The following is a 27018-nucleotide window of genomic DNA, read 5'->3' on the forward strand; positions in this document are numbered from 1 at the left end:
CTGAGACTCTTCACATGGTCTCAGAGCCAAATTTATTTTAGTAGTGTCCATTCCTCATCTTAAAAGCATTGTCGCCAATTTTCAAGATGAGTATGTTACTCACCCGACTGGATGTCACTTCCATCGAGTCGTGTTTCGACTCTTTGCTGAGTCGTGTTTCAACTCTCTGCTGAGTCGTGTTTCAACTCTTTGCTTAGTCGTGTTTCAACTCTCTGATGAGTCACGTTTCGACTCTCTGATCTGTCATCTCTGCTGAGTCGTGTTTCGACTCTTTGATCTGTCTCTTTGCCGAGTCGTGTTTCAACTTTCTGATCTGTCTCTATGCCGAGTCGTGTTTCGACTCTTTGATCTTTTCCAAGAGTTCCTAAAGCCATGTGTTCTCAAGGCTTGTTGATTCGTCACTGCTTTATGTGCTTGTTGATCAAGCAATCTGAGTATGCACCTGAAGATCCAACTACTCGTTTCTGCGACTTGGTGTTCAAACTTTCAGTTGCTCTCTTTCATAACATATTGAGTTTGAGGGGGAGTGTGAAAAGAAAGTATATATATTATATCCGGTTAATATAGAAGGTGTATATTGTAATCAGTAAATATAGGAAGGGTAGGATATTGTGTCCTGTATTTTATGGTAAGTCTGAGTATAATTTAGGTGTCTATGATTTAGTTTCTATTAGTATCATATTTAATTTGTCTATAAAAGATAAGTATGTATATTCATATCAATAAATGGACACTGAGTCTCTTCACAAAATATGTGTCATGGCTTGATTTATGATATCTTTAATTTGTTGATTTATGCTCTTTCATTTATTGATTCACAAACTCAAATGGCTTGGGTGGCATTGTGCTTGATAGAACCACTGTCTCTAATACCGATTAGTATAGGGAGAAGGGAACATAAAGTAGACAAAATGGAAAAATAAAATATAGAACTAGAAGATGAGACATTATACACTCTCTTGGGGTCTAGAAGGGAGTCCAACCCAAAAAAATATTTTCACAAGATTCAAAAGTAACTCTTCTTTTATTCTCTATCCTTTTCTTGTTAATTGTGACATATCTATAGAAGAAAATAGCTTCTAAAATCTAACATGCTTAGTAAGAAATCCTACTTAATATTAAATCCTACCCTTTCATCTTTTAAAAAATTAAAATTCCAATTTTGACACTCAATTCTCTACAACTAAAACAGACATAAATATTTAAAAAAAAACTATAAAACCAAAATAATCTCAAACCTAACAAACTAAAAAAATGGCAAAATAAAAACTTTTAAAACTCGTTACAATAACTTTTGAAGGACAATATCTAAGTTTTAGAGGCTCAAAATCTTTGTTTGTAAATAATCATCTATTAATTCCTATATGGATCCAAAATTTTCAAAAAAACAAAAAGAAATATCTCTAGTAGATCATTTTCGCCAAATGAGTTGGTGTACAATATGTTTCAACAAGATAGCTTTCTCTACGCAGTGATCTCCTATTACTATTTTCTTATTTCCCTTTTTTAAATTACACTTGGGAGAAATAGAATTCAAGAAACTAAAAACATAGCTTACTCGAAATAACTGGTAAGTACAAATTCACATGTATTGCATACATTTCCTGCTTGGCTGTGGAGTCTGTACGATGTTCAAGTACAGTGAGGAATAACACACAAACAAGGGAATTGACGCCGAAATTCAACCACTTATTGTGGGAAAATTGTTTCATGCGGCCTGGACTACATTTCTACAATATGCGGTCTAGAAATATAAAACATCCATCTTAAAAATGGATGCAAAAAGGTGGTCCATCTAAAATCAAGTGTAACTAACTGTGCAAATGATTTATAGTTTTCAATTTTTTTTTTTTTTGATATTCATGATCTCCATCTTAAATATTATATATTTTTTAAAAATTAGGATACAAATTATATTTAAAAAATATATTTATTGCCAAGCCCGCATTTCTACTAGATCCTCTATTGTGCCGAGGGACTTGAAAGCTGAACTATAGCTGCTTTTCACCGTTGATTGATATGTACAAATGGTCGATGTTGGTCTGGGTAGCGAACACTATAATCTGCAAGTACTGACTGAATAACTTCTCTCCCTGCAATATTTTTTCTTATGTATTGCAATGAAATTCTCGAAATCTTACCTTATTAGTTCACTCATGTTTTAAAAAATTCAAACCCCGCCCTCCCCCCAATCTACAATGCTTCTTCTCATGTATCGTAAATAAACTCTCTAAAATCATATGGTTTTCACTGTTGTGCACGGAAGTTCTAAAGCCGACGGGTTGATTTTTGGCAAATAAAGTACAAGAAATAAAACATGAAACATATGTTAAAATTCTGAATCCTCCAGACAAATCTCTGTGTATTGATTAATTATAAAAAATATACAAATTGCCATATAAATATACGGCTAATCAGTTATTGATAATAACGAATTAATATAGCCTTATCAAGAGAGATATCTACATCAAATACAAGATAAATTAAAATTAACAACTATCTTCAACTATCTCTATCTCTTCTCAACGATCTCTATCTCTACACTCCCCCTGAAACTGAGGTTGGGTGAACATCATCAGTTTGTCAACGAGATAGTCATGATGAGCACGAGTCATTGCCTTGGTAAAGATATTTGCAAGTTGTTGTTGGGAGGTTATATGTGGGAATGTAACTTCTACAGCCATGAAAGTTTTAAGAATGAAATGACAATCAACCTCTATATGCTTTGTGCGGTCATGAAACACTAGATTTGACGTAATACGTATGACGCTCATATTATCAGCATACAACGGTGTAGGAGTTCGATGAAGAATATTGAGGTCCTGTAAAAAGCTTCTCAACCAAGTAATTTCACTGCAAGCTGATGACATTGTTTGGTATTAAGCTTCTGTAGAAGATTTAAACACAGTTTGTTGTTTCTTACATTTCAATGATATGAGAGAATCTCTAAGAAAAATACACCATCCAGTGGTTGAGCGTCTAGTATCGGGGCATCCTGCCCAATCCACATCTGCATATGTTCATAACTGAAGAGAAGAGTTAGAAGAGAATAACATACCTCTATGGTATGTACTCCATAGATAACGAATAATATGATGGACAACAAAGAGGTGGATGCGACGAGGATCAGTAACAAATTGGTTAACGACCTGAATTGCATGAGAAATATCTGGACGAATCATAGTGAGATAAAGTAGACTCTCAACCAGTTGTCTATAAAGAGTGGGATCCGAAAGTTTCTCTCCATCATCCTTTCTATATTTTATATTCACTCCATTGGTGTATCCACTTGTTTATCAATAGATAAGTTGGCCAGTTTGATCAAGTCTTTGGTGTACTTCTTATGGTTAACTATATAACTATTATGGGGAATAATGAATCTCCAGCCCAAAGAAATAAGTCAACAGACCCAAATCTTTAATTTTGAATGAGGGACTGATAAGCTCTTTCAATTATCTGATATTATCAAGGTTGTCTCCTGTGATGAGAATATCATCAACATATAGGAAAAGAATTGTTATTCCTGAAGAACAATGATGAGTAAATAATAGTCATGAACACTTTATTTCAACCTAGCATTCAGACCAACCTGTCGAAATCGTTCAAACCAATCCCTTGGAGCTTGTTTTAAGCCATATAAGGATTTTTTCAAATGACATACATAGATTTATCATTGCAATAACCAGGAAGATGTCGCATATATACAATCTCTTTCAAATGTCCATAGAGAAATATATTTTTCACATCTATCTAAGATATAATCCACTGACGAATAGTTGAGAGGCCAATTACGGTTCGTACAATGGTCATTTTAGCAACATGAGCAAATGTTTCATCATAGTCTATCATATACTCATGTTTGTAACCTTGAGCAACTAATCGAGCTTTATATCGCTAAATCATTCCATCATATTTAAGCTTCACAAAAAGGATCCATTTATTTCCAATAATAGATGTGTGAGGACGAAACGGTACAAGATCTCAAATATCATTTTTCAACAAGGCACTGATTTCTACATCCATTGCCTCTTTCCAACATGGCATAGTCAAGGCTTGTTGGTAGGAGGAAGGAATATCCACTGAATCTAAAGGGGCAAATAATGAACTAGCGAGTAAACAGAGATTTAAGTATTTAGAATGAACTTCAATAGTATCAAGAGAAGCAAACAAAGCTCTAGGCTGTAGTGAAAAGTCAAAATCATCAAGGGAGAAGCCATATCGATCAGGTGGGTGAGGTACATGTGAAAAACGTCATAACTGGGTAGAGCTATCAATAGGATTAAGAAAAGAATCACTTACAGGTAGGATGAAGATTTGACATTGCTCTGGTTGGTGATATAGAGTAGGCATGAATTGGTTTTGTTGGCCTTACTATTGAGGCACGAAAAAGTGTGATGTTTTATCAATGTAGAAATCTGAAAAGAAAGGAGCAGATGACTTTGATGATTTTGCAATTGAAGAGTAATAAAAAATTCTTTTTAAAAAGATGACATTGCGAAAGATAAGTATACGATGAGCTGTTCTATCATAACATATAAAAACCCTTTTGATCGGGACAATAACCCACAAAAAAACAAGTGACTGTCTGAAAAGAAAGTTTTGTTCATATATGGATAAGATTTCTGTGATTGAATACCCTATATTTTCAAAAAGTCCTAAAATCATTGGATAAGTATTCTCCACGCCCCCCCTTTGGAGTCTGACCATAAGATTTTTACTTTTGTATTAAACTGAGTTGCAATCATAGATAAAAACGTTTTAAAATGGGTGAGCACTTCTGATTTATAGCGCATAAAGTATATCCAAGTATACCGTGTACAATCATCAATGAACAAATCAAAATACTTATATCCCATTCTGGATAAAGTTGGAGCAGGACCCCACACACACTATGAATAAGATGGAAAGGTGCATCTGCTTTATCTACTCGAGTCGGGAAAGGTAAATTGATACTTTTATTCAAAGAACAACTAGTACAAGATTTATTAATAGAATTCAAATTAAGTGCTTTATTGGGTAATGAACTAGAACGAAATAAAATTTCTAATTTATTTGCATGTGGATGACCAAGTCTCCGATGCCACATAAATAATTGTTTATTGGAAATAGAAAAATCAGAATTCGATAGAGAAAAACAAGAAGCATCATGGTTTGGTTTCTCAAACTCCAAGGCAAACAAACGACCAATTCTATATCTCTTCCCTTTCACTCTCCCAGTGCGTTGGTCCTGTGTCACACAACCATTTCCAGAAAATTGAACATTGTAACCATCATCGACTAGTTGGCCCACAGAGATTAGATTAGCAGTTAATTTAGAAATGAAGAGGACATTACGTAAATGAAAAGGTGTACTATGGGAGATAGAAAGTGGAGATTATTAGTACCAATAATATTCAGTTTCACCCCATTAGCGGTGAGAATCTGACTATTACCTTGGTATGGTTTAGTAGATGCTGGACTTATTTGCACTCTAGTCATATAAATAGAAGCACCTGGGTCAATAAATCAAAGGGGATTTATACTAAGGGATAGGTGAGAGTTCATACCCAACAAGCCCATAGCAGAGAAAGCAGAAGAAATAGCCGTAGAAACAGAGTTTTGTGCCAACTGTCGAATATCATCTTATGTCTGGGACATTGTAGGGGCCTCTACTTTTAGTCTTTTGGAAGCTTCATTAGCAACTTGGTATGCCTTGTAAAAAGGTTTTTGTGTATCTAATGCCCAGTTGCTTTGCCGAGAACGATCTTGATATTTTATGATAATATGCTCAGCACGTTTACAATACATACAAAATTTTTTCTTCTTACAATATGTAAAGATAGAGTTTTGTATCAATTTTTTCTTATGAGTAATATGCCAATATGTTTATACTCATAACATTGCAGCAAAGATGAGTCTTTTTCTAATGGCGTTCCTCTAGCCCGTTGAGCTACAAGTACAGACTCTATATCTTTCTTTCCCTCAATGGTGGTTTGTGTCGTGATTCTTTTCTCCTCATGAAGTAATTCACCAAGAATGGCATCCAATTGGCTAATGTTTCGTGATTCAAAATATTGGCTCGAATGATATCATAGTTTGACACAACTTCATAAAAAATGCATCATCTTCCTATCACCATTTATCTCCATTAAGTTTTGAATGCAACAAGCACTAGTGAGAGCCTTCAAGTTGATAGATTCATATTCTGTCAACAAGTTCATGAAACCAACATGATATTCCTGAATAGGTTTTTGCCCTTGCCTATAAGAAAACATATCATACTCGATTTGGAAGAGTCTTGCAAGATTTGATTGCTGATAAATGTTTTTCAAATATTCCCACATTTCTTTCACGATACGGAAGCCTCTCATTGGCCTTCCAATATCCAGATCTACAGAGCCGAGGATCCATGAGATAATTTTTGTATTGTTGATCTTCCATTGTTGGGTATCTTTAGTATTGGGTGTAGTCGGTTCAGGTTCAGTGCCATCAACATACCTCCACAAACATTTCCCTTCAACATAAAATTGAAAATGAAATTGCTAATCGGGATAGTTTTTCCCATCAAGTTTTGTAGCCAATACATATCCTTTTTCAGAAGCCATGTGCATGTTGTAGTAGAACTCACAAACGTGATCAAGAATAAGAATATGGATCTGAGATCAAACTCAGATGCAAAATCAAATAAACCCACTCTTCTCTAAAGCCGAATCAAACCCAAAAGGCCCAACACAAACCAGGCATCAACCACCTCCAAACGCACGACCTCATTTTAACACATGGTTGCTCATGTGTTATATATTCCACATGAGGTGAGAGAAGGAAAACAAGAAATAAAAGAAAGGGAGCTCAAAAAAATTCGAGAGAGAGAGAGAGAGAGATGAATGTTTTACCACCTCAAAAATATTAGGGTTGGCTAAAACAAAAGGTAACGATCTGCCATGGCTTTTACAAAGGTTATGGTGATTTATTCGATAAAATCCATACAAACAAAGTGAATTATGCCAATCTTATGAATATGGATGGGTTGATTGTTTAGGATGCTCTGTTGACGAGGAATTTACAAGGCGATTATATGTAGGGATTGGCTTTTTATAGTTACTGGTTAGGAGTTCAGAGGGTGAGAATAAGGAATTGAGGAATAAAAGGATTATTGAGGGAGAAATCTAAAGAAATTTAGAGCAACAGAAGAGACAGGCAGATGAATTGCGTAAAAAGAAAGCAAGAGAAAATAAGATATGGGGTTGTTGGGGTTTCTGTGAGGGACGACAATTTGGAGATTGGTGTTTCTGTTCAAAAAAATAAATCCAGCTTTGCAATATGAAAATTTGACTAAGCTTGCAAAGGCAAAGCCAAGAACGAGTGAGATGATTGATATGGCAAAGGAACGGCTTCAACTCGTTCAACAACTATGGACGAACCCACATGGACCACGATCAAGAGAGAGATGAGGCTCTAATTCCACGTTAAAATTTGAATCCTCCAGAGAAATCTCTATGTATTGATTAATTGTCAAGAATATACAAAGTCGCGTATAAATATACGGCTAATTAGTTATTGATAATGACGAACTAAGATAGTCTTATCAAGAGAGATATCTACATCAAATACAAGCTAAATAAAAATTAAAAACTATCCTCAAATATCTCTATCTCTCATCAACTATATCTATCTTTAGAACATTACGCAAAGATTTACGTGGTTCACCCCAAAAAAGCCACATATACGAGCACGATAAACAGAAATCTACTATACCAATAAAAGTTATATAAAAGATTTTGAGACATAGAGTTACCTCTCTAAACCTAACAAAAACCCAAGTCAAGCACACCCTTTTAAACCACTCTCCCTTTATTCTCTATAATTCTGGCAACTATTACTAACAACATCAGATAGAGACGCGAGAGCAACAAGAAACTGAATTTTTCTGTAACTAAAAAGGGGAATGAAGAAATTTAGAGGACAATATTTATAAAGAATTCTCCGCACCCCATAGAGAGGGATGATGGTTCTATTTATAATTATTATGTACTCATCATTGATTGACTAAATCAAAGATGTGATTACAACAAATCTGTAGATATAAGAAAAATATTACAATATATCATTATTATTATCATTCTCTAGATATATCATTATCTAGATCCTTATCATCATTCTTATTACTCCGCCTCAAACTATTGTCAATGTGAAACATGGACAACTTGTTTGCTATCGAACGATGTTGTGAAGTAGGAAGACATTTTGTAAAAATATCAGCAAGTTGTTTGTAGTTGAAACAATAATTAGGAGTAAGAAAAACATTACGTGCTTTTAGGGAACCTATGGACAAAGCAACAGAGGCAGTACAAATATGTGAGATGAGAACTGATGAAGCACCACTCCTAATAATACGACATGATCCATTATAGGGAATAACATCTACAAGCATACATGAGTCATTAGCTACATGATTTGTAGCTCCAGTGTCCACAACCCAACTTGCCTCAGACGTTGTGGTGAGAGACATAGACCCAAGAGAGTAAGTCAAAGTATTAGGATTGTTTTGAGAGTTTTGCTGAAAGTAGCGATAATAACAATGAGGAGTGAGATGGCTTGTATGAAAACAGATTTGACAAGATTCAACATTGGTCCTATTCATAGGATGTATTGGTGGTGTTCATAGAAGTCCTCTTCATGGACTTACATAATGTGGTGGGCCACCTTGAGAACTACTAAGATTGCCACGGTCGAGATAGGGAGACAAACCACTTGACCACCAGCGGGATTGCCATGACTTTATCCTCTTCATCTTCCATGACCTCGTCCTTTTCCTCTCCCTTTGGACATTTGAGAGGAAGCATAGAGAGCCTCATGTGTGGGTCTAAATACAACAGTTGAGTCATTGTTTTCCATAGGTGAAAGATTCAAGTAGAAGAGGACGGAGAGATGTATATGACAGGAGAGGTGGTCGAGCTATAACTGAAGTAACAAACATTTTGTATTCCTCACCAAGCCCACGTAAAACATAGCGAACTTTTTCCTTATCATCAACTGGATGTTGGATAATGGCCAACTGATCAAAGAGAGATTTCATCTTATTTAAATACTCTTGAATGGATTGTGCCCTACGTGTACAATGTTGAAGCTTGATGTGAAGGTGAATCAATCGCAACTTAGATTGTTGCGCAAAGGAATCGTGAAGGGTGGACCAGAGATCTTTTGTGGTGGCAATGTCAGGAACTTGTGCCAAAATATCAAGGAACAACGTAGAGTTTATCTATGCTATGATTAGTTGATTACAAGCATACCACTGTTCATGTTCTGGATTAGTTATGTTCATATTCTGGATTAGTCGTTATCAGAGAGGAGAAATTTAGAAGGCTCCGGTGTAGAACCATCAAGATGTCCCATGATGCATTGTCATCTAGCAATAAGAATGATTTGACCTTTCCATATTAGAAAATTGTTATTGGAGAGCTTGATTGCCATAAGGTGAGGAAGAAAGTTTCGAAATTGGATAGATGAAGACATGATAATAGTTATAGAGTGCAAAAACAAATTGAGGTTCTTTGTAGAGAAAAGAGACGCAGATGGCTTTTTAAAACAATATGTTTCGAGTTTGGACGTGAAAAAGAGATAGAGAGCTTGAGATTGGATTTATCTAGCAACAAAAAGAATGAGAAAGAGAAGGTTAGTCGAGAAAAGAAGGTATTGGGTGTTTTGTTTGCCGTTATCAAAGAAAGAGAAGTTTGATTGTAAAAGATTTTATGGTGTTGAATATTGAAAGATTCAGAATTAAACAGGAGAGCTTTGCTTTTAATAGAGAAGCGAATGAATAGAGTGCTGATTTTATAAAGAATTAGGGAATTCTAGAGAGAGAGAATTGGAAATCTGTATAGAGAGAGGGACAACAATGAAGGGCAAGAGCTGATAATTATTATTATTATTTTATTATTTTTTATTTTATTTTATTTTATTTTACTTTTTTTTTTTTATATGGACGAGATCAGGGAAAGGCATTAGGTGCAAGTGGGTTGGACGAGATGGACGAGACTAGATACAAATTTTTTGACGAAGACGTAAGTCGGTTGGACGAGGCTAAATATATTTTTCTTTTAGAGACTAGAGAAAGTTTTTGATGAGATTTTTTGTTATTTTGGAGACGAAAGTTTTTTTTTTTGACGAGATTTTTTTTTTTGGGAGAAGAAATTTAGAGGACAATATTTCTGTAGAATTCTCCGCACCTCATAGAGTGGGATGAGGGTTCTATTTATAATTGATATGTACTCATCTTTGATTGACTCAATCAAAGATGTGATTACAACAAATTTATATACATTAGAAAGAGATTACAATATATCATTAACATTATCAATATATCATTATCATTATCTTTCTCTAGATATATCATTCTCTAGATCATTGTAATCATTCATATTAGGGAAACCATTAAAAATCTCCATGAAAACCGTTTCTCTAATAAAAAAAAACACTCTCTCACTATGCAAGAGGCACCATCTTGAAACTCTCTTACCTTTAAGAGGAATCGTTTCTCTAAAAAAAAAAACACCCTCTCACTGTGCAAGAGGCACTATCTTGAAGCTGTCTTACCTCTAAAAGGAAACCTAACCTTACATCTTATGCACAAGATGCCCTACTCCTCTCTCTCTAGATGAACCACCATTCCCATATGGTGACCCAAATAGGCACAAAAAATTCTCTGCATTTTCATCCCATATATATATATATATATATATATATATATATATATATATAAACTAAATAGAAAACTTCTTATAGATCTTACATGTATCTCAAAACCTTTTTAGATTTATATTTATTTTAAAAAATTTATCAATATCAATTTCACATAATAAGAAATATCTCAATCCTACATAAAATGAAATCTCTTTATGTGGGTGATTTTGATTAGCATCAAATCCAAAGTTCACTAAGTTGCACATGTACCCATTTCTAGGAATGGGCCAGGCTTAGCCTTGGCCTTGGTCCGACCCCTTTGACCAGGGCCAGCCTTGTTCTTTTTAGGGCCAGGCAAAAAAAGAACAAATGAAGATGAATAAAAGAGAAAACAAGAACAAAAGAGGGCGGCCTCCGCTCGATCCTCAGGCTACAATTTATAGCCCAGGCCCTACTTATTTAGGTCAAGCTAACCGGGCCCGGCTGGACCATCTTGTCTAGTGACGCATGAGGGAGAAAGTGATTTCCATACATACAACCGCCAATTACATTCATTGGTTAAAAAAAAAAAAAAATCAAACAAAACTAAAAGGGTGTCAAAAAAAAGGAAAGAAAAAAGAAAAAAAGAAGAAGAAAAAAAAGACCATATATCCTCACAGTACATAATGAAGTACACACGATTCCGGACTTTACACTTCCCCTCTCCCCACCACCAAAACTGCACAGCTCCTCAAAGAAACCCTCACCAAAATTCAAAACATGCCTGAAAAATTCAAACCCTCCTCCCTCTCTTCCCTCCCCTGCTCACCATATGACTAGGCTTCTTCCCTCCATCTCTACCCCTCTTTGCTGGCCTCCCAATACCCCTACTCGCCGGACTAACAGTCGGATTCTTACTCTCTCTTTTCATTTCTAACACCGGAATCTTCGCCGTCACTTTTCTAGCCACCTTTCCCGCAGGATGGTGCCCAATTGGTCCGCCACTACGAGGATTCGAGGGATTGGTGATAGCCATTGGGGTAGGGTCCAGCTCGTTGGAATTTGATGTTTTGGTGCCGCTCCGTCGGTGTTCTTGCAACATTTTGGTTGTGAATGCTCGTAGAGAAAGAGCTGATTTGTGTGCTTGTGAGGTTTTAGGGAAGAACAAGAGGGCATTGTTGAATAGGAGGAGGAGGTCTCTGAGGAGCTCGAAACGTGTGGTGTATAGATTCGCCTCAAGTCTCGATTTCATCACCTCGAAGTCTATGTGACGCCTGATCATCTTCTTGTACCTCGCTTTCTTCTGTTGTTTTATGTAAACAGAACACATCAAAACAAGAAAAATCTTGTATTAGAAGTGTTGGGATAAATCTAACAAATATTTCAAAATGCAACCTTGGAAAGTACAAGTCCTAGTGTCGTGATCCTGAGTCAGCTGGTTGAACTAGGGAGAGTACAATTGGGTCTGGGAAAGTTCTAAAAATTTAGGAGTTATTGCAAAAAAGGAGACTTCTGATCCGGGCCAACTTGGTTGCGTCCCATCAACTCTGTACATGCTGAAGGGTGCTACTGCTAAACTTAGTGCCGTCCTTCGACAAGGTGAGGATGCGTTGAGGAAGAAGGGTATCAAGATAACAATGGGTCGTTCACCAAGTAACGAAGTCATGAGGATATTGTGTTGAACATGTCGAAGGACAGCACTAAGTTAAGCACTAGCCCCCTTCAGCTTGTACAGAGTTGATGGGACGCAACTACGTCGGTCGGATTAGGATTTGTCTATAAAGAGACCACTTATCTTTTGTACAGGAAAGTCGCGGTCATTCACACTCATTTGATGTCAAATTAGATGACTAAAGGTGAGTCACGAAGTCCAAGATTTTTTTTTGGAATTTTATGTCTATTCAATAACACTCTTTCAACCACCCATTGTGAAATTTGAAGGACAATAATGATTGTGACAATGGTAGACAATTCCTTCTTATTCTCTTTACTGATAAATGGAAATACCAACCCCAGTTGCAACATATTTTGCCGAAAAGCCATATGCACGTTTGAAGTGCTTCTTGAAGCCTTCTAAGTTCTTTTTTACTTTGACAGGAATAATAGTTATACTTCTTTATTAATCAACCACAATTTCACAATGATTGGTTTATGAGACTGTAACCATCACAATCATACCATACAGAGCCCTCTAAGTAGCTGCTCCCAAATTTTCCAATAATCTAAGCCGCCTTACTGGGAGAGGGCTAGGAGAGGTGCTCTTATGCAGGATTACCTATTGTCCTCAAATTAACCCTTAAACATTGATTCTATAAATACCCCTGCCGACCTAGAGATAGTTGGAATACCCTAATTCCAAACCAAATTTATTCTATTTTCAATCTACACCTATTCGAAACTAAATTTATTCTGTTTTCAAGCAATACCTATTCGAAACTTAACCTAGCGGACGGTTCCTCGTTATTCTCTTGTTCTTCTTCTTCCTTTGTTTTTTCTCTTTTTGTGGGCTCTCTGTTTTCTTTTTTCTCCTTCTTTGTGTTCCTCTTTTCCTTTGGAATCTTGTATGCGTGCTCTTGCCATACATTTCTTGTTTTCCTTCTCATAGACATCTTTGTTTCATTTTATATCTTTACTTCTTGTAATCCATTTTTTGTTGTTTTTCAAGCTTTTGGTATCTATTTTCCCTCAACTTGCAATGCTGGCCCCATCAAGCGGTATTGTATGTGGACAGAAAAGATATTACGAGAACATCACACACATACAATGGATAATTTACAATTCCCAACTATTAGAAATACAAAGTTTAATGTGAGAACTTGTTCTCAATGGTGGACTTACTTGCTGAAAAAAAATTTTCCCAAAATTGAACGTATGTTGTCGAAATATTGGACACCAAGATCTAAGTGTTAATGAGCTCAGAATCTTTTTTTAAATAAAATCATCTGATTATATTTAAATAGATCCCCAATTTTTAAATCCATGAATATTTCCAAGGACATTTTTTACACGAGGGATCAAATAGACAGTTTGCTCCCACAGTAGCATATTATTTCTGAGGCTAAAGGACATGAGTTTTTGGTGGGACCCCTCTGTTCCTAGATCAATGATTTCTCTTTAATTTTTTATTTACGCATTCCGTAAGCGCATCCACTCCCTCAGTCAAAAAGACCAACTAGGAACAAAAACTATGCTCCCGTGGGAGTATGTACTATGCATCTCCTCCCTCAGTCAAAAGACCTATTCGGGAGGCTTTTTTCCATCTGAAAATTTCATAACCACCAAAATTTTTACTAAATTTAAAAATAATAAATTGAAATTTTGTGTTTCCGACACTAATGTCTCGCCATAAAAAAAATTAAGACAGTCACGGTCCAATCTTGAGACATTATTTTTTCTATCACAGAGAGTCAATTAAAAAAACGTTTTTTATGAGGTTAGCCTATGGGTTGGAAAGGCTGCATCCCCAAAATTTGGTGCCTTTAAATTGCTCCTTTATTCGGTTTCACCGGAGGGAGCAACAGTACACTCCTGCAGGAGTATGAAATCTGCTACCTATTTAATTATGGTTAAATTACCATAATTAAGAGGCAGGCCTACTACCACCAACGTCAACCATAATTCCTTGAGGCTGTCAAAATAATTTTATCCAAATATACCAAAAGAGTTTGGTAGTCAACCAGTCAAGTCCTATATAAATTACATTGGGTGCGGTTTGTATAGAGACCCACGGCTCTAGAAAATGAAATTAGAGCCTGCCTTCAAATTCAAATAGTATCGAGAAATGTAGTTTTAATACTAAAAATCTTTGTGATAGCCTAAAAATATAATTTCATCTTTATTTATAAAGTTCAAAACTTAAAAAATAGTGTAGATCGATAGATCTATGAAAACTTGAAAATCTTGAAAATTAACGGTCAATCAATGCATTACAAAATATACTATTTCCAAAACGTGAACTCCATTTTTTTTATTATGTCCATGCATCTTGATGTCGAGATAATCAATTTGAGGATATTTGAGCATCAAAACAACCTCTTTTAATGAAATTTTTGAGGTAAGCTCTAATTTGATTGTTTAAAGCCTTGAATCTACATAAAATTTTCCCAAATTTAAGATAGTTCTGCACCACTTAAATTATTTTATTTGGAAAGTATATTAGACGATCCATATATGGAAAAATATAAAGCTATATCTTGTGAGTAGGCAGGCCAGTGCATGCAAATGTTCCCCATCTATGTGACATAGACACCGTGTGTCATGCTTTGGCTCACGTTGATATTCTAAAGACAACAATAGCATTGGACCAACTTTCATCGGTGGTGTGCACCAACTTTCATTGATGGTTACATCTTTTTCTTTTAAACGTCGCTGTAATAGTTCAAGGGTTAATGAAGTTCACAGTAACTAATTTAAAAAAAAAAAAACAAAAGTATTGGACCTTTTCAATTGGACACTTCTTATTGAACTATCCATTGAAATCTTGCTCTAAAAAGTATTATACGTAACATTAAAGAAAAAAAAGATAGTATACAATGAAATTATTTACCTTTGATATAAAGAGGTCACAATTACTTATAACCATCCGATGTAAAATTTCATAACTTGGGTCTGTCACAAAATTTGAAAAAATTTATTTTGAAGTTTGAGCTTGGTCAATGGAATAAATACAACCATCCAATTTCATATCCATTGGTTAAGATTCTTATACTAAAAGTAAATAATCTCATTATATATTTTTTCTTAAAAATAAATCTCACTATAAAAATAATTTAATATCATTTAGAATCTCGCTTCAACCATCTTTTTAAACAATTTATCGATCTAAAATACCAATTTTGAAGTTGACATTTGGGACCTCGAATCCATGTTAGACATCTCGGTGTCTTTGGGACACTTCCATGCACAAGTTTTGCGCACTAACATTTTTTTGGGTCAATTTTGAGATTTTTAATTTATACGTCCCAAATACCTTGACTTTTGAAGAGAAATTTGATGTGCCGTTTCTTCTCACACTGTTCGGACTAGACACCAGCCAAAGACCCAAAACAACATTTCCAAAATTTCTCACAAAACTCCTAGGGCAATAATAAAGGGTGCGGTTTGTACAGAGATAGGCTCTAATCAATCATATTAGAGTCTACCTTCAAATAGTGCCGAGAAATATGGTTTTAATACTTAAAAAATTTTGTGATAGTCTTAAATTATATTTTCATATCCTTAGTTATAAAATTTGAAGTTTAAAAAGTAATGCAGAAATACATTACAAGATGCACTATTTCAAATATTTGAAATCCATTTTTGTTCTCATGTTCATATAACTTGATGTCGTGTTGATCAATCTGATCATTGAGACCAAAACAATCTCTTCTGATGAAAGTTTTGAGGTAGGCTCTAATTTGATTGTTTAGAATATAAACTTTTCCGAATATTCAAAGATTAGGGCACATCAGTGGCATGGGTTATTTCTCGTACCTGGATTTCCAACCGTCGCCGGAAAACAGAACCCTCCTTCCTCTCCATGAAGGCAGTCAGAAACTCTGACAACCACCGAGAGTCCGCCTCCCTCTCTCCGTCCACCTCGCCGTTATCCCTGCCACAGGCGCCCGTCAATTCCCCGTCCCTACTAACGGCGTTAGCATAGCTTTGAACGTCGCTCTCCCCCAAACTATTCTCTCGCCTCGCTTTCCCTCTCCTCCCTCTCTTCTTTCTGATCGTAACCGCTCGTTTCCCCGAGTCTGAGTTTTCTGGCCGGTCTTCTATTTGCTTTTCCCTCGAATGAGACTCCGGAATCTGGTTTTCTGGCAACCATAACCTGCCTTGTTGGCATTGGGTGGAACTTCCAGCCGATGAGCCGTTTTCTGGTTTCCCAGCGAGGTTGCTGGCTGGTTGGGAGGTTTCCGGCAGGTGCGATTCGTATTCCAAGTTGCCACTTTCTCTCTCTGACTTGAGGCTCTCGAGCCTCGATTGCAGAGATCTGGAGATGGATGGTAAATAAATGTCATTTGATATCAGTTTTTTTTTTTTGGGCTTTTCTTATGAAATATGAGATTTTTTCTAGGGTGAAAAGCGTATAAATTTGATGTGTAAATTATTTTGGCTTTCCCATATGCTGGTAACAAAGTTTTCTCAGATATTTCATTTTAGGGTGCTATTTAGTGTGAGAAAACATGAGATTCCTGAGGTCTTGATAAGTGAACACGAACCCGATGGAGTCGTCGGATCGCTCGAGCTCACGCTTCAGTTCTGCAACTCTAAGCTTTCGAAGTTCTTCGAACCAGGCACTACAAAAAACACGAAACTCAATTAGCATATAAGATAAATGAATATTATGATTGATTTAGATTCAGAAATTACCACAGTACCCGCATTGTGGGGTTCTGTTTGGTTCTTTTACTGTAAATCTCTAACGATGGACGGGCCAGCAATGGGCCGGAATATTTAGATAGAGAGGCCGGCAATCGGCCGGGAGGCCTGGCCAGGCCGTAAAAATCCTAGGGCAGGAGGCAAAGAATGTAGCCCTTGGCACCATATCTCAAGACCTTTTTTGGCCAGGTCCTAGCCAGGCCTTGCCGGGCCAGCCTTATGGGAACAAGAACAGGCTAGGTCTAGCCCCGGCCTGACTTGTTGCCAGCCCTAGACGAAACTCGAATGGGGGATTTTGCATAGAAATTGTTTTGTTTTCGGTCTAATGATACAAAACATTGAACCACTTTTATTTTTTATTTTATTTTTTTGGCATTTTTAGGGTGGCCCGATGGATGTTTTCTAGGGCCTTAGGGTATCTTTTAGGGTGGCCAAGGGTTCCGATATCACTGATATCTTATCGCTTTAAAGTTAAAAAAATTTCTAAGTATCAAAACGATCTAATATTTAAAACATCCAAACACCAAATATGATAAGAGTACATCAAATTGTAGGATGATCTGATGTTGCCATTATCAGAATAGGGCGGTCCGATGTCCTATCTATAGACGGCTCCACAAATTTCAAAAAATAAAAACTTCAAATATAAAATATAAAATGATTCTGGATTATATTCCAAAAAATATAAAATATTTCTTGATCCACAATAACCAACCGCAAAACTACAAAAATAACAACTATGGAAAAGAAAAGACCTTGCCATATGTTTCCCAAATTTGACCCAGTCCACACATAAATTTCAAATGACATCCAACAGTACGGATCGCAACGGACCTAAAAATTAAAATATATATTTAATAATATTTAAATATATTTTATATATTAAGACCCAAAAAAATATTACGGGGCCGGATTTGGACGTGAAGGGTATTTGGATCCAAGATTTAGACCCAAACTCAACCAATCAAGTCCAAGCTTTGAACCCTATACCCGGACCCGAATCAGGTCTACCCATCAGGTTGGATCCGTCCATTGCCGATCAGGTCTACCTTCGGGTCGGGTCCGTCCATTGCCACCCCTATCAAGCGGGGATCCTTTCGTTCTTTGGGTTGGACGAAAACGATAATTCCACGAGCAGTGTTTGTTTTGAAAGTTATTTGTCAGGTTGAGAGCGCAATGGGATTCCGTGACTGTTCTGCACTTTTGTTCAGAAACGGTCCCGGGAATCTTGATCAGTGTTAAGAGGCCCCAAACGATAACACAAGGGAGAGAGCAAAACCCCACTTATTGGAAGTAAAAGGGAATGGAGAAACCCGCTTACTCTGACTCACAGTACCGCTCCCGTAAATCCTCGTACTTCTCCTGACATTCCTGTAAATTTCAAAATATTCCCCTCATCAAATAATATACAAATATCTGTCTTAATCTCCCAACAGATGGGTAATTTGGACATTTTTACATAACATGCTTTTAAAACAAAAATCGAGCTTTTCTTCCACCCAAAGGAAGAGAAAGCAACACCTATAAGTAAAGCTTTTTTAAAAATAATAAAAAAGAGCAATGTTTTACGGCATGAGACCATTTTGTACCCTAAATAAGGAGATTACAAGGTACTTTTATCGATTAGATGTCAAATTGGATGGTTGAAATATGTTACAAAGTTTAAATTATTTTTTTTGAACTTTGAATTCAGTCATTAACACTCTTACATTTACCTAATTTGAAATTTGACCTACATAAATGACCATACCTATAAAAATAATTGTGATCTTTTTGTATCAAAAAAATAAATGATTTCGTTATATACTTTCTAAAAAAAAAAATAACGTAAAACAAAAGATGCTTTAATAATTCGAGTAAAATTATTTTGCCCATTCTCCATAAATCAAAAGAGCCCAAGGTAGAAATAAAAAGACCCAATTCATACTAAAATAAGTAAATAACCTAGATCTTAACATAATAAAATAATTTAAACAACCTACTAGAATACTAACACAATAAAAAAAAGTTGCATTTGATGAGTCTAATAACTGAATACACAAATAATCGCCAACCTCTGCGATGCTAAGGGTAAAATGGGAAATATTCATTTAAAAAATAATAAATAAATAAAGATGAAGAGAAACACCTTAGGGGTAAAAATGTAAGGGAAAGTGGTTCTGCTTCGGAGCTCTGAAGCTACGGCCTCCCAGGCTCGGGTCCCATGCCTAAGAACCGCCCCCCCAAGCACCAACTCTTCCCAGGTGCCCCACCTCACCATCTCTCCACCTCGAATCCAAGGCGTCCACTCACCAACGAATCAAATCTCCACCGTTTAAAAGAGTAGGGCCAACAAAGCCATTATATTACATACACCACGCAAACCATACACGCCCCTACCTCTAAAAACTGCCCTTTCCAAACAAGCTGTTTCCGAAAACCGCCTTTAGGGGCCTCCGCCGGAGAAACAGAGAACCTGTTTGGCCGACTACGCAGTGTGGCCTCCGAAAACCGCCTGTTATCATGAGAAAAACCGCTTTTTGGAGATGAATCAGAGTTCAGAAAACCTCTGCTGGGGCATCTGATGAATCCGAGGAAGACGAGAAATCGTTTTCTGTGAGTTTTGTGGTTTTGGATTTGGTGGTATTGGTCGGAAAAGGGTTTGATTTTGGGTTTTTGGTTTCTGTAATGGAAGCGGTTTTGAACAGGCGGTATTTATGTGGGAAGGGTTGGGCTATGGTGGGTTGAAAAGATTGGAAAAGAGATCGATTTTTGGGCTTTTCTCTCTCTCTCTAGAGATTCATTTCAGTCTCTTCTCTCTCCTTCACAGATCGATTTTATTATAGGGTTTTCTCTTCGTCTCTAACGAATTTTTTTTTATGAATATTTTGCCCTTGGTTTATTTTGATGGCGGTATATATACTCTCTGCATCTCGGAAAAGGAATAGATCCATGAGCGCCTTTTCTTAGAAAATGCAGCGAAATATCGTGTTGTTAATATTTAGCGTGCAGCTTGTTCCAAGTGTGAATTGGAGTGGACCCTTCAATGGATGGTCCCTGTTTCGATGTGTTTTATAAACGGTTCAGATTCAAAAAAACTATGGAAAAAGTTTACATAAGGTTGCAACTTTAAAATTTAGAATTACAATGCGTCTTAAGAATCTTTCGAATTGGTTGTTTTAATGTTAAAAAACCCTCAATATGATCATCTCGATGTTGAAATGTATGAATTTGAAAAAAAAAAAAAAAAAGTTTTCGAGTTCTATAAATAGTGCATCTTGCAACACATTATCTAGACACTTTATTTTCAAGATTTTTATATGTTTATAGATCTAATTGATTTTACCCATTTTGTAAGTTTAAAATTTTCTAATTAGATATGAAAATAGATTTTAAGATAATCCTAAAAAAATTTTACAACAAAATTACATGTTAGGATGAAGTTTGAAGGTAAACTTTAGTTGGATTGTTTAAGGTTGCAACCTTATAAAAACCACACACATAAAAATATATATGGGCACATTCGATAGTCACTTGGGTTTCCCCTTAAATTATCCGTCTGAAGTAAGGTAGAACTTTCACAAATGGGAATCTTTTGTCCCCCAATATGAACAGGGAAATGTATATATATTTCCCTTAAATATAGTTCCCCATCCTGCCATCTAATTTAGATCAAGTGCGCTACTGGCCGTTTAATCTAGATTCGACACCTCAAAATATTTTATTTTTAAATTTTTCTACAAATTGTACGAATATAAATTTGGTACGTGCCATATTCTCAATAGGGTACACCTAAAAAATATTAAAAATAATTTTTCTATAAAATATAATGACCAAAATACCCCTTAAAACTTTTAGGGGTATTTTGATCGTTTTATTTTATTGGGAATATTTTTTACAAGTGCGAATTTAAGAGAGGAGGGGGCACCCAAATTTTGATATCAAAATATTATGTAGAAAAAATTTGAAAATAGAAATCAAATAATATTTTTTAAAGAGGATAAGGTTATCGTTGGTTTTATAAATTCAAATCATACATGACATTCAGAAAAATTCAAGCAACAATTTTAAAAATCAAATAACATCAAAATAATTATAATTAAATATTTTTGATGAGAATTGAATCCATATGGCTTAGGAATAATAAACCACTAGGGCACTCCACTTTCTACTGTGGATCAAGGTTTATACTTGCTTTCTCAAACTGACCCAGTGGTTCTTATGACTCACAATTTATCATAGGGGCTCATAATTGGGCCACCAAAGTCAGCCAACAGACAAGGGGACGTAATCTCTGTATGTAGATTTCAAGTTCTCCTCTAGAGACGAACCAATGTCACCTAGACCTGATGTAACCACAGTTTTATGGTGCATAGGGGTAACCTCTTCTCGCACATATGCTTTCACCCTGAAAGGTGGTTCACATTCGTGTGATGATATATGGATGAGGCTTTGGTCCTCATCTCTGAGGGCTACCATCACACACAAGGGTCACACAATCCCTCGGCTCATTCTTTCGAGCATACTCCAAATCTCATTAAGGGATGACCCATCATAACCCTTATTGGTTTAATCTCTATTCACATGTAACATAGCTTTTTTCCAACCGACTGTCTTAGCAAGTCAAGCTCAGTCCGGTTTTAACAAACATCATTTGCTTAGTATGTTCTACGCATGACCACTCTCCCATTGAGTTCAAGTTTCATTATATAAAATGTTTAATTACAAACACTCATAAAGCCTTCAATGGACACTTATACCCAATACGAGGATTTTTTTTTTTTTAGTTTTTACAGTAGTAGGGCTGTGCCTTAGTGTGAGGAGCATTGCTCAATCCAGAAGGCAGTCTGAGACTGGCATCATCGGACTACCTTATATCTTAGCAAACCAATGAGCTAATGCGGTCCGAGGAAGCTAATCTAGGACCGGCCTGAGAAGCACCAGAGAAGGTAGTCCGAAAATAGGCAGCTTGGATCGCCTCCGAATGCTTAATAGAGTTAGTCTTTGTGGTCTGAGAATGTCATCCTCGGATCGCTTTGAAGAACACCACAGAAGGCGATCTAGTGATGCTAAATCAAATCACCTGGGCACTGCACCAAACATTATGGCACAACTCTATTATCGAAAAAACTCAAAATAAAAAATTTAAAATGTGGCCCGAGGATGGTATCTGGCTATCCACTGATTGAAGGTAAATTTTGCAAAAAAATAAAAAACTTCATGTTGACCGACCTTCCACGTAATTTTAACCCAAAATTGTCTCGTTTTATATTTTAGTATTTTTTTGTATGTCCATAGTGTACATACAAGGTCAAATGACCTAATTAGGAGGAAGTTTTTGGTCTAAAAATTTGGGATACAGTTTACAATCACCATATGTGTTTTTTTTTTATTTTGTAAGGAAAAATATATTGAGTATTTAAAATACCTAGTTCTGACTATACAAGAAATAGGATGCCATGTGCAATCTTTGAGAGTCAAATTTTTTGGGATAGTATATAAAGAGGCCATTTTAATCTTGACCATTGGATATGAAATTGGGTGGATACATTTATTTTATTGTTCAAGTTCGAAATTCAAAAGAAATTTTCTTGAATTTTATAACACACTCAAACTATCAGATTTCACATCGAATGATTGTAAGTAATTGCGACTTCTTTGTACCCAAAGTAAATACATAATCCCGAATTTTTTAGGTAAAAGATTGGGTGCATGTTCAAGTTTTCAGTTTTTAAGCGTGGTCTCTACCCCCAAATTTTGGAGTCTTAAAAATACTCCTCGCTTGGGTTTTGATATAGGCACGTGGTTGAAATTATAAATAATTTACGGAAATTATAAATAGTTTGGCCAATTTCAAACAAAAATTCGATGGAAAAAAGCTCGGCTATTACAAAGGCTTAATAGTCAACGAAAGGAAAATGTGACAAATTGAATCTAAAGACAAAAGTGTAGGAAGAGAGAAGGGTTGGGGGAGGGAAGGGGAAGGGGTCCATTGATAGCTTTTAAAAGGGGAAAAAGTTTATATAAGATCGCAACCTTAAAATATAAAATTAAACATGCACCTAAAAAATCCATCTAAAATGTTGTTTTAATGTTAAAAACTTTATAATTGATCATCTCGACATCGAGATGTATGAATATGAAAAAAAGAAAAAAAAAAAAAATTAGTCTCAAAAATATGCATCAATACATTATCTAGACTGTCAATTTTCAAGATTTTCATGTGTTTATAGATCTATTTGATTTTAACCATTTTTGAAATTTAAACTTTTATAATTAGATACAAAAAAATATTTTCAGATAAAAAATTTATACCAAAATTACATGTTATGATAAAATATAGAAATGCGCTTTAATTAAATTGTTTAAAGTTGCAACCTTCTGGAACCGCACCTTTTAAAAGATGCTAATATCAAAAGGAGGGTTTACAATGAAATGGATACGAATTTGGAGTTAGCACAATATTTTTCCCAACTTTGACATTGATTAAAGATCGGGCGGTAGAGTAAAATTCGCCTTGTTCATGACGTATTTCGGTATGCACCACGATTGAGAATTAATCTTCTAGAGAGGAAGGCACAATTGGGTCCTATTTATGAGATAAGAAGAGGTATTTTTCTAGAGAAATATCTTTGTCCGTGCCCTAAATAAAATAGAAACTTACATAGAGAGTTACAAATTTTATTAGGAGTCCATCTCCCATGCTCTTGTTTCTTTTTCGCCTTTTTTTTTTTTTTTTTCCAATTATCTTAAGTCAATGTTTCAAACATTGGACTGCTTTTTATTTTCATTTTTGTAATTTTTTTAAAATACATAGACCAGTCCGAGGTCTGGATCCTTTGATCTCTTAGCCTGCAAGAACATTATTAAAGTTAAGTAGGAGGTCTGGAAACTCAGACCCATCACTAGATTGCGAAATTTACAGTTCAGTGACTTATCCAAGGTTCTAGATCTTGGACAACCTGGTTTACATGAACATTATGCAAGCTTAATAGTATGAAATTCTAGACCTCTTACCGGTACTGGGATGGTGATAGTTGTTGTCTAGTGACGGTCCGAGGTCCCAAACCTTGGACCGCTTAGCTTCCACACTGTTCATGCAAGCCAAGTAGTCCTAGGATCTAGGCCTCGGAGTGGTACCAGGATGGTGAAATTTATCATCTAGTGACCGTCTGAGGTTCCAGACTTTAGACCACTTGGTTTACGTGGACATTGTGCAAACCTAGCAGTCCGAGGTTTGGTCCTATGTTCTAAACCTCGAACTGATACTTGATTGCAAATTTCACAGACTAGGATCACTCTGAGGTCTAGACCTTGGACCGCTTGGCTTCCACACTGTTCATGCAAGCCAAGTGGTTTGAGGACCTAGACCTTGGAATGGTCCCTACACTTCTAAAAATTTCGAAAAAAATAAAATAAAAAGGGGCCTAGAGGGGCCAAATTGAAAGAAAAACAATAGCATCTGGGGTGGACCTCCAGTAACATTTATGAAATTTGGACCTCCAGATAATTTTCCCTATTTGATTTAGTGTGTGGTTTGTCTAAGGTTGCAACCTTAAACAATCCAATTAAGGTGCACCTCTAAATCGTATCATAAATGTAATTTTCATATAAATTTTTTTTAGGATGGCTTGAGAATCTATTTTCATATCTAATTATGAAATTTTAAGCTTTAAATATAGTTCAAATCAAGCAGAACTATAAACACATGAAAATCTTGAAAATGGATGGTCCAGATAATGTGTTGCAACTCGAAATCTTTTTTCTTTTTTATTTTCATATATCTCGATGTCGAGATGATCAATTAGAGAGTTTTCCAACATATAAACAACTTTTTATGATGGATATTTTACGTGCATCTTTATTTCTACTTTTTAAGGTTGCAACCTTGTATAAACTTTTGTCTTTTATTTATAGTACCGGAGTTAATATTTTCTTCTCCTGAACCCGATCAAATGAGTTGTGAAGATACGCTTGCTCACGCTTGTTATCCGTATAAGAAAAATAACTACCTTATTTCCAAATCCATTTAAAGACGAAGATAAAAAATCTGGACCAGAGCGTGCGTCAAAAACCAAATTTTGAAAAATAAAAATTGAGAACTTCTTAAGTTTTGGTGCGGCCACCATTCTTAGGGGATGCTATTGCGGAAGTGCATCCTTTGATGCACATACTACTTTTCCTTTATCTTTTGGTGTGGTTTATAGGTAAGAACTTTACTCACGATAGGTCACAATGTTTTTCATTGATTATTTTAATTGGATGGTATATATTTGAAACTCAAGTTAGCCGTGTAACAATGCGTACTGGCATTATAAAACTCGAGGTGAGCCTACTAGGGGTCAACACACTTACCTAGCCAATCTAAGAAGGAATTAGCCAAACTCGGCTAGCTCCTACATTTTGATGTCATGACTTGTACAGACTTGTCGGAGCTTTTGGCAAAGTCCATTGAGTCTGTACAAACGACTCGGAGTCGACTGCCCAAGGGCAGTCCCACACCCAAGGCCTTGTTTTTGAACATCATCAACAACCAGGCGCATTGTATGCCATTCGAAAGGGGAGAAAAGCTCTTTGTTAGAATTTTGCTGTTATCTTAGAGGGAACTCTTTTCGATCTTTAGCCTGAGTTATTAATTCAGGGTTTTTACCCTCTTATAAAATTTTGGTTTCCATTATTATGTTCTAATTTGAAGGATGCTGCAGAAAAAATTCATCTAACAAGAATTGCATTTGTATAACCAAAAAATCTGAATCAACATTTCAATAAAATAGGAAAGCAAAACACGAACCACGAATTCCCCAAGAGAATGCACTTTCTTCTTATATCTATTTTCTTTCTTTTATATCCCTCAAAAAGCAACACGGTTACAAAAATATGGAAAATTAACAGATACTAATCCAAGGAAAAATGAATTATTGAAAGGAGAAACCTTTGATTTGTAGCCACTTAGTATGACTGCATAATGGAGCAAGCAACAGCCTGCGCCCAATGCTTCAGCCTGGTCTTCGTCAGTTGTGAATCGTCTGCAACACCAACACAATATTTTTGAAGCTGAACCCAACAATTAAACAACATATAGAGATAGAGATTATAATGAAGCTTTGCTGCAAATTATACCAGAGACTGTAACCATGGCTACTTCGGGTTCACTATTTGAAGAAGAAGAAGAAGGGTGGGAGTTGCAACTGAGATACTGCCTTTTCACCGCATAATACAAAGTGAGAGCAGGAAGCATCCCACAGAGCTTGTGGTCTTCGTCCAAGCCAAACCCAAAACCAAGTTCTATGCATCCCTTTAGCTCCTTAAGATCCTCATCAGTGCACGTTATGGCCTCTCTCTGTTCTGAAGCCAATTTCTCCATCAATGAAGAAAACAGAGAGAGAGAGAGAGAGAGAGAGAAACCGAGAGAGAGGGAGGCGTGGTGCAATTTTGAGTACAATAAAAAACGGGTTGCAATCAAATTTCTCTATGTCGATTGGTTGCTATCGATATATGTTCTTCAAGGCAATTTGCCAGCTTTATGTACTTTTTTTGTGATAGTTTACAGCTCAAGCTTGCCTTTTTTGGTGCCTATTTCAAAATCTGTTTCTAACGGCTAACTTTTTAGTGCGTGCACTTTTCTTTAGGAAAAGTAAGAGAGAGGATATATGGGTTGGTTGTTGGCTGGCATTAATGAGCTCTAAGCTTTGGATTAGCTTGTAATTTCATTTTTATTTGATATTTCTCTTGATTAGCGCTCTTAGTGTGTTAGTTTGAACCATGGAATGTTGAGTCAAGCTTTTTATGTTGGAATGTTCTATGATCGATAGGGTCAATTATTCCAATTTTAAAATGTTGGTAGTCTCGTTTGCGTGTGCTCACGGCGCACAATAGGCGTGGAAGGGTTTGGCCGGGTCCCGGTCGACCTAGCCCTTGACTCCACCCAACTAAGTTTTACATGGACTTGGACCCAGATTGGGTTACGGACCCGACCCGATTAACTTTTACAAAGACCCGGACCCCGGTCAAGGATAAGTGGCTCGGACCCGACCCGAT

The 27018-nt window shown here is 36.1% G+C and overlaps 2 protein-coding genes across 3 annotated transcripts; both read right to left on the reverse strand.

Moving 5' to 3' along the window:
* Positions 1 to 11169: 11169 nt before the first annotated feature.
* Positions 11170 to 19992, reverse strand: BRD4 (bromodomain 4). Of its 2 annotated transcripts, XM_006841683.3 has the most exons (5): positions 19130 to 19992; positions 18323 to 18372; positions 16842 to 16919; positions 16111 to 16612; positions 11170 to 11941 (listed from the first exon to the last, which is right to left on the reverse strand). In XM_006841683.3, exons 1-5 carry the CDS (start codon positions 19259 to 19261, stop codon positions 11432 to 11434), a joined length of 1272 nt encoding a protein of 423 aa, XP_006841746.1. In that variant the 5' UTR covers positions 19262 to 19992; the 3' UTR covers positions 11170 to 11431. The 2 variants fall into 2 exon arrangements, with proteins under 2 accessions (XP_006841746.1, XP_020521065.1); XM_020665406.2 differs by lacking the exons at positions 18323 to 18372; positions 19130 to 19992 and adding an exon at positions 16993 to 17302.
* A 5702-nt stretch (positions 19993 to 25694) lies between these two features.
* Positions 25695 to 26533, reverse strand: LOC18431560 (uncharacterized). Its single transcript, XM_006841682.3, has 2 exons — positions 26101 to 26533; positions 25695 to 26006 (listed from the first exon to the last, which is right to left on the reverse strand). The coding sequence occupies exons 1-2, from the start codon at positions 26342 to 26344 to the stop codon at positions 25930 to 25932; spliced, it is 321 nt and encodes a 106-aa protein (XP_006841745.1). The 5' UTR covers positions 26345 to 26533; the 3' UTR covers positions 25695 to 25929.
* Positions 26534 to 27018: the final 485 nt, after the last annotated feature.

This window comes from Amborella trichopoda, chromosome 2 (genome assembly GCF_054954075.1).
Source record: "Amborella trichopoda isolate Santa Cruz 75 chromosome 2, AtrichopodaSantaCruz75HAP2 v2.0, whole genome shotgun sequence".
NCBI lineage: Eukaryota > Viridiplantae > Streptophyta > Magnoliopsida > Amborellales > Amborellaceae > Amborella > Amborella trichopoda.

What these genes read in the sequence shown, in the direction of transcription:
- BRD4 (XM_006841683.3), bottom strand. Translation starts at nt 19,261, where the DNA reads ATGGTGAGGTGGGGCACCTGGGAAGAGTTGGTGCTTGGGGGGGCGGTT. An exon ending in CTTACATTTTTACCCCTAAG is followed by an intron (nt 18,373 to 19,129) that starts GTGTTTCTCTTC and finishes TGAAATTTACAG; the next exon opens with GAATGTCAGGAGAAGTACGA. An exon ending in GGCGACGGTTGGAAATCCAG is followed by an intron (nt 11,942 to 16,110) that starts GTACGAGAAATA and finishes ATAAAACAACAG; the next exon opens with AAGAAAGCGAGGTACAAGAA.
- LOC18431560 (XM_006841682.3), bottom strand. Translation starts at nt 26,344, where the DNA reads ATGGAGAAATTGGCTTCAGAACAGAGAGAGGCCATAACGTGCACTGAT. An exon ending in AGCCATGGTTACAGTCTCTG is followed by an intron (nt 26,007 to 26,100) that starts GTATAATTTGCA and finishes TTGGTGTTGCAG; the next exon opens with ACGATTCACAACTGACGAAG.